The following is an 11212-nucleotide window of genomic DNA, read 5'->3' as shown; positions in this document are numbered from 1 at the left end:
GACACGAACTACTTTCATCTTTGGCAGCTAAGCAGTTTCAGTATTCATATTGCAGTTAGAACATTTAATTATTTCCATTGATTCAATATTTTATGATTTTATTAATTCAATAATACGTGTATACTAACATTATAAATTTACCCCCAAAAGTGTGTGTATGGGATTAGTTGAGAATTAATAGGAATACTACAGTTCATTTCTCTAAACCTATTTTGATTTCATTTTTTAATTTAATGTATGAGATCCATAGATCACTGGTTCTGTGATTTCTTAATCATTTTTGGTCCTTCTAAATTCTCAATATTATAATATTGTAGAACAAATTCCCAGACAGTGTGCACAGTGCGGGCACGTGCACAGTGCGGGCACTGTGCACAGTGGGGGAGACATCAGAGTGGCGAGATGTCACCAGTGGAGTACCCACAGGGCTCTGTACTTGGATTCATAATGTTTCTAATATATGTAAACGAACTTCCAGAGGGTATAGACTCATTCCTCTCAATGATTGCTGAGGATGCAAAAATTATGATTAGAATCAAGACAGACGAAGATAAACAGACTACAGGACGACCTGGACAAACTGGAGATGTCTAGAAAATGGCTACTAAAGTTTAATTCAGAAAAGTGTAAAGTAATGAAATTAGGCCAAGGGAGCACGAGGCTCCCTTCGTAGCATATACTCCACAAGGTACTATATGGGAGGTGAAATCCTGCAAGAGTCAAATAGAGAAAGATCTGGGGGGTTGATATCGCACCGAACCTGTCCTCAGAGGCCCACATCAAAAGGATATCATCAGCGGCATATGCTAGATTGGCCAAGATAAGAACTGCCTTTAGAAACTTGTGTAAGGAATCGTTTAGGACTTTGTATACCATTTATGTCAGACCACTCCTGGAGTATGCAGCTCCAGCCTGAGCCCATACCTAGTTACGCAGAAGACAATGTTAGAGAAGATTCAGAGGTATGCCACGAGACTAGTCCCATAACTGAGAGGTATATGCTACGAGGAGAGGCTACGAAAGCTAAACCTCACGTCCCTGGAAGACAGGAGAGTAAGGGAGACATATTAACCACCTACAAAATTCTCAGGGGAATTGACAGGGTGGACAAAGACACTGTTTAGCATGGGTGGAGCACGACCAGGTAGAAACTGAGTACCCAAATGAGCCAGACACACATTGTGAAAGATGGATCTCTAGCTATCATAAACGTGTTTAAGGTGGGTGCACATATCAGAGACTCATGAGTGCATAGGTGAGTTCACTAGGTCGAGTTTCGTTAATACAAAACTTAAACACGCCTTTGTTAGATATCCTCTGACAGCTTGTGTCAACAGGAGTCCATTGGTATAACGATGGTGGTGGTGGTTATCCCCATTCAGCAATTACAGCAAGGTGTAACAGAACAGCTAGTTAACTCCAAGGGATGAAATATTCAGAAATAATTTGGTGGTACTTTGAGACCCTCGGTCGGGAAGGGGAATGACCTTCCCAACTGTCGTAAACAAATAGGCCTCTCCTGTGACGTCATGGCATAGCGCCACCTCGCGAGACTGCTCGTGATTGGCTAGGCCTTAGTGTCTGGAGCCGGATTGGTTCTTTTTGAAGAACAAGGTAGTGTGTGATACCACCTAGAGCAGGCCGCCCCATGCTTCTATCCTCATTCGGTACCCGTAGCTTGCCTGTGAAAACGTGATTTTCTATGCTTCGGCCACAGCTATAGGCTAAGGTATGCTGAACTCTGTAACCACTATATGAATACTGGAACACTTTATGATATATTGGACTTGTACCCAAGACTGACCATGTAATGTATCAATTATACAATGTATGCATGTGATGTAACTATATAACCTAAGGGGCCATGAGTTAAAAATATGCCAAAAATATGCAATAAATGAAAACTAGTTCGATTTCATTCAAACTTTTTGACGAGTTGTATAAGAAAAGGTCCATCTGGTCCAAGTCTCAGCATCACAGCATAAATAGGAAGGGAGAAAAAAAATTGAATTATGTGTCAAAAATGTTCCAAAATGGACAAAAATTAACTTCAAACACAAGTGTCAACTGAAATCGTGTCTATGACTCAGTTTCACAATAGCATATATAAAAAAAAATAATAGTTTTATAAAAAAAATTAAGTTAAAAATAGATTTTTTGTTTTTCAATTATATTTTTCTTATTTGTTTATCGGACGATTTGCATGAAACTTATACACCTGACTGCACGTAAGCCTTATCTGTATCTTGAGGTTATCTTGAGATGATTTCGGGGCTTTAGTGTCCCCGCGGCCCGGTCCTCGACCAGGCCTCCACCCCCAGGAAGCAGCCCCTGACAGCTGACTAACACCCAGGTACCTATTTTACTGCTAGGTAACAGGGGCATAGGGTGAAAGAAACTTTGCCCATTGTTTCTCGCCGGCGCCTGGGATCGAACCCAGGACCACAGGATCACAAGTCCAGTGTGCTGTCCGACCGGCCGACCGGCTCTTTAAGTGCCAATTTTGGAGGAAATTGGTTGATGTCAACCTCAACCACAGATGGCAGCACCTTAGATTTTAATTTTTAATGATATATATTTTTCAAGTAACAAACTGAATCCCTACTCTTTCATTTTTATTCAATTTACATGAAACTTACACCTTATATGTAAATTGTATGTCTCTAAAATCTGATGACAGCGTTTTTTCCTAAGTCCATTTATTGATTTTATAATAGCAATAAACATGATATATTTGCATAATTTTCGGGGGGAAACTTTGACTATTTGTATTAGTAAAACTAAACATATTTTGGAAAATCAGCGGCATCAGATCCTTATTATATGCTAAATGTGTTATAAAAGTGTCACAAAATGATTATATTTGAAACTTGTGGTTGTAGGAACTTACTGAAAATGTGTAATATTCGTTGAAAAAAAAAAATTACATCTCCCTTTCTATTTAGGCTGCAGTACTGAAACTTGGAACAATTGCAGCCCTTTTCATATACAACTAGGCAAAAAAGATTTGTTGACATTGAACAAAGTTTAAAAAACTAACTCATGTCCCCTAAATTTTTAAAGCTTGTAAAAGCATCTTAATCAATTGCACACTAGTTTCTCTATCAGCTATCTCACCCTGTCAGAGTAAAAGAGAAATGTATGTGTGCATATGTATGTGTGTGTGTATATATGTTTGTGTGTATATATATGTGTGTGTGTGTGTGTGTGTGTGTGTGTGTGTGTGTATATGTTTATATGTGTGTGTGTGTGTGTGTATGTGTGTATGTATGTGTGTGTGTGTATGTATATGTATGTGTATAAAGTATATGTGGAAGCTGATCAGAATTACATTTCACCTTTGTAAATGCACATTTAATGACACTATGTAAAAGACACATCGAACACTTTATGTAGGACATACGTAAATCTGTGTATCTATGTATTTACGTATGTAGGTTAGCTTAGCATTTTAAAAGCACTCTACAATCACCTTCTGTGGTTGATTGTTCAATAAATCCCTGAACTATATGTTTAACACATCTCTCACCCTGTCCAAGGAGGACAGAAGAAAATGTATATATGCTGGTTAGCATTGTAAATGTGTGGCCACGTCTGTGGTACAAAAAAAAACTGAAGGGAAGGGAAACGAAGGGAACTCTCAGGTGAAGCGCCAAGCTATTACGACCATTTAGCACTTGGAAGGGGTCCAGGATAAGGATTTGGGATTGGACGGGGGAAAGGAATGGTGCCCAACCATTTCTTTCGGGGATTGAACGCCGACCTATATGAAGTGAGACCGTCGTTCTACCGTCCAGCCCAAGTGGTTGGGCAGGTCACAGCTATAGAAATCCGCTTAACGCAAGGGAAATTGTAAGCTTTATATAATGATGTCACCTAGTTCGCATCGCCACAGAAAACGGTCCGCGGTATGAGATTCCTTTGATATTCAAGTATGTTGTTGTTGTTGTTGTTAAAGATTCGCTACCCGGAACAAAAGTTCCAAGTAGCACGGGCTATGGCGAGCCCGTATTTTTTTGGTATTCGAGTAATAAAACAGAGAGGAAAGAGTGTACTCACCACGTGAACACTAGCAGACGCAACGAAATTTCAGTATATAACTTTATATAGCTGAATATAATTGAATATATATATGACCAGTATACTTTAGCCTTTTATGTGGATTTAAGTTCTTTCCCGCCATTAGCGTGCCGCCCAACCATGTGTGTCACACCCCGTGTGTCCACACTTGCTATCACCACCCTGTGTGAGGTTGTCGCCTCCCACCCACCTGGGCCAGATTCACGAAGCAGTTACGCAAGCACTTACGAACGTATACATCTTTCCTCAATCTTTGACGGCTTTGGCTACATTTATTAAACAGTTTACAAGCATGAAAACTTCCCAGTCAACTGTTGTTATTCTTATAAACAGCCTCCTGGTGCTTCGGAGCTCATTAACTGTTTAATAATTGCAAACAAACCCACCAAAGATTGAGAAAAGATGTACAGGTTCGTAAGTGCTTGCGTAACTGCTTCGTGAATCTGGCCCCTGTTTAAATGCGCTACCCGATGCCCTTATAATACGTCGCACAAACCACCTGGTCTCACCCCACGTGTCTAGCATGTCACCACGTGCGGTCCTTGGGAGTCTACACCTTCCACCTGTATGATTATTGCTAGCATGTCACCACGTGCGGTCCTTGTGAGTCTACACCTTCCACCTGTATGATTATTGCTAGCATGTCACCACGTGCGGTCCTTGGGACTCTACACCTTCCACCTGTATGATTATTGCTAGCATGTCACCACGTGCGGTCCTTGGGAGTCTACACCTTCCACCTGTATGATTATTGCTAGCATGTCACCACGTGCGGTCCTTGTGAGTCTACACCTTCCACCTGTATGATTATTGCTAGCATGTCACCACGTACGGTCTAGCTGGAGTGTTGCACGTGCCACCCCGTGTCACCTGTCGTTCCTCGCATGATTACCACGTGCGGAGATTGCTGGAGAATTTCATCGAAGCATCTACAAATTCAACAGTGTATCCATGCAAGGGTTTTGAGTGACAAGGCCGGTCTTTAAGGGAGTACCCTGGAAACACAAACCGTAACTGTCTCTATTTTCCGCTTGTTACAACTTGTAATAAAGTTGTTACATCTCGGCTTAACGTGTTTATGACGTATTAAAACGTTGTTACAACTTGCTATATTGGTTGTTATAACTGGTTAGGAGGTGTTAAAACTTGTTCGAACGTTGTACCAACGTCGTAGTTTCGGTGTGTGTTTGGCGGGTACAGATATATCCTTTATTGTCTTATTTGTGGTTCCCTTGTGTTGACAGCCACTTGGGCTGGACGGTAGAGCGACGGTCTCGCTTCATGCAGGTCGGCGTTCAATCCCCGACCGTCCAAGTGGTTGGGCACCATTCCTTCCCCCTTTCCCATCCCAAATCCTTATCTTGACCCTTTGCAAGTGCTATATAGTCGTAATGACTTGGCGCTTTCCCCCCTGATAGTTCCCTTGTGTTGATCTAGTATCAATCGTGCAACTAGATGTTGTCTTGTATCGCCTGCAACAGGTATGAGACACGAGTCGAGGAAACACTAAGCTAGTTGCCGACTATAGTCGTCTGTGTGACTCCTGTATTCGTGACTACACGAGTGTGTGTTTTACACACCACACATTTCGTAATTGTTATACTGATTGTGCATTCGACGGTACGCTTTTGATAATACCGATTCATTATATTTGATTCCCGTGTCTGTGTGATACTGTGTTTTTACTATCTCTTTCCAGAGAACCAGTACCCAAGCACTTGGGCTGAATGGTAGAGCGACGGTCTCGCTTCATGCAGGTTGGCGTTCAATCCCCGACCGTCCAAGTGCTTAGGGGGCACCATTCCTTTCCCCCATCCCCCCCGTCCCATCCCAAATCCTTATCCTGACCCTCTTCCAAGGGCTATATAGTCGTAATGGCTTGGCGTTTTCTCTCTGAAAACTCCCTCCCCTCCCCCAGAGAACCAGTGAAATAGTAAGTCTTTGAGTACTGTGTCGAGGTGACTCTTAGAATTATTATTGTTACTGTGATTATTGTGTTGTAGTGTGTGCAACCCGTTCTCGCACTTTATTACAGTCAATATTGACTTATTAAATACGTGCATATGTGACATACTAAACATACTAGTTTACCTTGAAAAGCTTCATAGAAAACACCGACCTTACCTAACCTTCTTAGTATGTTAAGATAAGCATCTTATTGCTTCGTAATTACAATTATTACTTAACCTATACCTATAATAGGTATAGTAATACCTATACCTATAATAGGTTAAGTAATAATTGTAATTACAAAGCAATAAGATGCTTATCTTAACATACTAAGAAGGTTAGGTAAGGTCGGTGTTTTCTATGAAGCTTTTCAAGGTAAACTAGTATGTTTAGTATGACACATATGCACGTATTTAATAAGTCAATATTGACTATACGAAAGAGCGAGAACGGGTTGTGTGTTATCGTACAGTGCTTTGTGAGATTGTGTTGTGAGTTGTAGTTCCAAGTGACACCTTGTTATGGCTCGTCTGTGTGACAGCGTTATTAACGTAATTCATTTTGGTTTGTTAACTGTCTGAGTGACAGATTGCTAACTTAATTATTCAACTTGATTACTTTAATCTTCTGTCACACACAGTTACAGAATTACTGTTTATTTAGATTCGTTAAACTGTCTTGGTGACAGAGTTAACAGTAATTACACTGATTTGTTACTGTCAGAGTGACAGGAGGGTTAACGTAATTAACTTAATTGTATATTTGATTTGACTTCCGTTTAAGGGACGGCTGTTAACGTAAGTAATTAATTAATTGCAGATTGTCTCAGTGACAAGTCTTGCATTGTTTCGTTGTCATTGTTAATTGCCACTGCAGAAGTTCAGTGCAGTTTTGGTCCGAGTGTTCACCAGTGTTCAGTTAGTTCATATTATTGTTCTTGCTCATGTAACAGGGTTCGAGACCAGGTCTCATTAATGACGAGCAGAGTGGTGGGACAAGATCCTGCTGCTGTGGTATGGATTAGCTGATCCTGCTGCTGTGGTATGGATTAGCTGATCCTGCTGCTGTGGTATGGATTAGCTGATCCTGCTGCTGTGGTATGGATTAGCTGATCCTGCTGCTGTGGTATGGATTAGCTGATCCTGCTGCTGTGGTATGGATTAGCTGATCCTGCTGCTGTGGTATGGATTAGCTGATCCTGCTGCTGTGGTATGGATTAGCTGATCCTGCTGCTGTGGTATGGATTAGCTGATCCTGCTGCTGTGGTATGGATTAGCTGATCCTGCTGCTGTGGTATGGATTAGCTGATCCTGCTGCTGTGGTATGGATTAGCTGATCCTGCTGCTGTGGTATGGATTAGCTGTGTAGTGACACTCGGGAATTAGCGTAACGTTACACTGTTATTGCCGTGTATTGGTCAATTTGTTGAATATATTGTTATTGTTGCAAAAGGATCTTTATGTCAACACCTTTGAAGAGTATTGCTCCCTATGGTATGCAATGCTGCAAGCTAAGTCTAGGGGAGCTACAAGCTAAGTCTAGGGGAGCTACAAGACCGGCTAGGGGAGCCGGTCGGCCGAGCGGACAGCACACTAGACTTGTGATTCTGTGGTCCCGGGTTCGGTCCCGGGGGCCGGCGAGAAACAATGGGCAGAGTTTCTTTCACCCTATGCCCCTGTTACCTAGCAGTAAAATAGGTACCTGGGTGTTAGTCAGCTGTCAGGGGCTGCTTCCTGGGGGTGGAGGCCTGGTCGAGGACCGGGCCGCGGGGACACTAGAGCCCCGAAATCATCTGAAGATAACCTCAAGATAAGTCAGATGAATTGCAGACGAGGAGTCACAATAACGTGGCTGAAATATGTTGACCAGACCACTCAACTAGAAAGTGAAGGGACGACGACGTTTTGGTCCGTCCTGGACCATTCTCAAGTCCATCTTGTAATAACCAGCTGCTGCTCTGGGATCAAACCCAACACCCCAAAGCACTAAATACAAATTTTTGGTATGAGAACCCACTAGCTACCCCTCTAGATTGCTTATGCAGTTGAGGAGCTAACAACCTAGTGATTGGAGGACTAAGTAATTGGACCTCTGCGTTTGCTCTCGCCTTCTCTAGTTAAGGGAACAATTATCACATCTGACTCCAACGTGCAGCAGGTGTGTGGTTTGATATAAGGATTACTATCGCAGATATAAGTAAGTTTTTCAGTGTCAGAGTAGTTAGCAGGTGGAATGCATTAGGCAGTGATGTGGTGGAGGCGGGACCAAAGAGCCACAGCTCAACCCCCGCAAGCACAACTAGGTGAGTACACACACACACACACACACACACACACACACACAGTGTGGGCAGCGAGAACACCGCGGACAGTACACACACCACAGACAGTACAACCATCGCAGACAGTGCAACCATCGCAGACAGTACAACCATCGCAGACAGTACAACCATCGCGGACAGTACAACCATCGCAGACAGTACAACCACCGCAGACAGTGCAACCATCGCAGACAGTACAACCATCGCAGACAGTACAACCATCGCAGACAGTACAACCATCGCAGACAGTACAACCATCGCAGACAGTACAACCATCGCAGACAGTACAACCATCGCAGACAGTACAACCATCGCAGACAGTACAACCATCGCGGACAGTACAACCATCGCGGACAGTACAACCATCGCGGACAGTACAACCATCGCGGACAGTACAACCACCGCGGACAGTACAACCACCGCGGACAGTGCAACCACCGCGGACAGTACAACCATCGCAGACAGTACAACCATCGCAGACAGTACAACCATCGCAGACAGTGCAACCACCGCGGACAGTGCAACCACCGCGGACAGTACAACCATCGCAGACAGTACAACCATCGCAGACAGTACAACCATCGCAGACAGTACAACCATCGCAGACAGTACAACCATCGCAGACAGTGCAACCACCGCAGACAGTGCAACCACCGCGGACAGTACAACCATCGCAGACAGTACAACCATCGCAGACAGTACAACCATCGCAGACAGTGCAACCACCGCAAACAGTGCAACCACCGCGGACAGTACAACCATCGCAGACAGTACAACCATCGCAGACAGTACAACCATCGCAGACAGTACAACCATCGCAGACAGTGCAACCACCGCAGACAGTGCAACCACCGCGGACAGTACAACCATCGCAGACAGTACAACCATCGCAGACAGTACAACCATCGCAGACAGTACAACCATCGCAGACAGTGCAACCACCGCGGACAGTACAACCATCGCAGACAGTACAACCATCGCAGACAGTACAACCATCGCAGACAGTACAACCATCGCAGACAGTGCAACCACCGCAGACAGTGCAACCACCGCGGACAGTACAACCACCGCGGACAGTACAACCATCGCAGACAGTACAACCATCGCAGACAGTGCAACCACCGCGGACAGTGCAACCACCGCGGACAGTACAACCACCGCGGACAGTACAACCATCGCAGACAGTACACACACACCACAGACAGTACACACACACCACAGACAGTACACACACACCACAGACAGTACACACACACCACAGACAGTACACACACACCACAGACAGTACACACACACCACAGACAGTACACACACACCACAGACAGTACACACACACCACAGACAGTACACACACACCACAGACAGTACACACACACCACAGACAGTACACACACACCACAGACAGTACACACACCACAGACAGTACACACACACCACAGACAGTACACACACACCACAGACAGTACACACACACACACCACAGACAGTACACACACACCACAGACAGTACACACACACCACAGACAGTACACACACACCACAGACAATACACACACACCACAGTATGACACGATAACATTCCACCACAAAATATTTCTGGTGATATTTAAAACACACAGTTTTGGCCAACTTGCCGCCACGGAAGGTGTGGATGATGGAGACACCGGCAGAGAGGCGTGATAAAGAAGGCCATTTTTCTTTAATAGAATATTTAACAGCGTCTTTAAAACGTTTATGAATGAGATCGATATTTTAGACTCCCCCGCGGGGTATCAAACTTTAATGGAATATATCTATTTTTACCACAAACTACGTAAGGACCGAGGTGGGTTCCATTGCCCTATTTTGTTCTAACAGATCTCTGCTTAATTGTTAAAACATCATGTTTAATCAAAACAAAATTGACTTATTTTCATTGTTTCCCATTTTAATTCAAGAACTTACTTTATAGTTGTGTACACATTTATAATGTACTAAATTACAGTGCATTATTTAGCTGTTATATGTACTGTGTTTTCGAGATTTAGAATTAGATTAAGAAGTTAAATTAAGTGTTGCTTCAGATGTTTTGTAATAAGTTTTGAGGTGTTGTGGTGTTCAGTTTTGTTTTGTTTTGAGATATATACAAGAGTTGTTACATTCTTGTACAGCCACTAGTACGCGTAGCGTTTCGAGCAGGTCCCTGGAATACGATCCCCGCCGCGAAGAATCGTTGTTACAACCAAGTACACATTTTACTGTTGCGTTAAACAGAGGCTACAGTTAAGGATTTGTGCCCAGTAAATCCTCCCCGGCCAGGATACGAACCCATGACAAAGCGCTCTGGGTAAACCAGATCAACACCCAACCTGACAACAGGGAATATAATCACTGCTTCTACTAACTCTTCCAACTTTGCTAAATTTACTAGTCTACCGCAAGTAGAGGAAGACTGTTCCTCAGTCAAATCTAGTTGTTCTTTAGTAAAGCCAGATCCTTAGTGGCAAGATATATCAGTTGAGAAGACGGGTTTCCAAGATATATGAGTTGAGAGAACAGGTTGGCAATACGTATGAGTTGAGAGAACGGGCTGGCAAGATGCCTCAGGGCGCACCAACACTTCATATCCGCGGATAAAGGCCTCACTGACTCAAGGACCCTTGCGGTAAATGGAACCAAGTTCCTGAACGAGTTTGGTGATAAACTGGTTACGGAGAATTGGGAGCTATAGAGCAGTGACTCTTATCCCCCGCTGCGGGTGCTAGAGGTCCTCTGCGGCGTTGCGATCATCTTGTGTAGTTGTTGCAGACGTCGATACAATCCCAAGTCTGGGGTCACAACACATTTAGCTTTTCTCCTATAAATGTGCGTTGTCAAATGTTC

The 11212-nt window shown here is 43.6% G+C and overlaps 1 protein-coding gene across 1 annotated transcript; it reads left to right on the top strand.

The window, feature by feature from the left end:
* The first annotated feature begins 899 nt into the window (after window positions 1–899).
* On the top strand, window positions 900–10388 carry LOC138355234 (dentin sialophosphoprotein-like). Its single transcript, XM_069310095.1, has 3 exons — window positions 900–1053; window positions 8452–9498; window positions 10372–10388. Exons 1-3 carry the CDS (start codon window positions 900–902, stop codon window positions 10386–10388), a joined length of 1218 nt encoding a protein of 405 aa, XP_069166196.1.
* Window positions 10389–11212: the final 824 nt, after the last annotated feature.

Source organism: Procambarus clarkii, chromosome 66 (genome assembly GCF_040958095.1).
Source record: "Procambarus clarkii isolate CNS0578487 chromosome 66, FALCON_Pclarkii_2.0, whole genome shotgun sequence".
In the NCBI taxonomy this organism is placed as follows: domain Eukaryota; kingdom Metazoa; phylum Arthropoda; class Malacostraca; order Decapoda; family Cambaridae; genus Procambarus; species Procambarus clarkii.
This window is presented reverse-complemented; position numbering and strand designations above follow the sequence as displayed.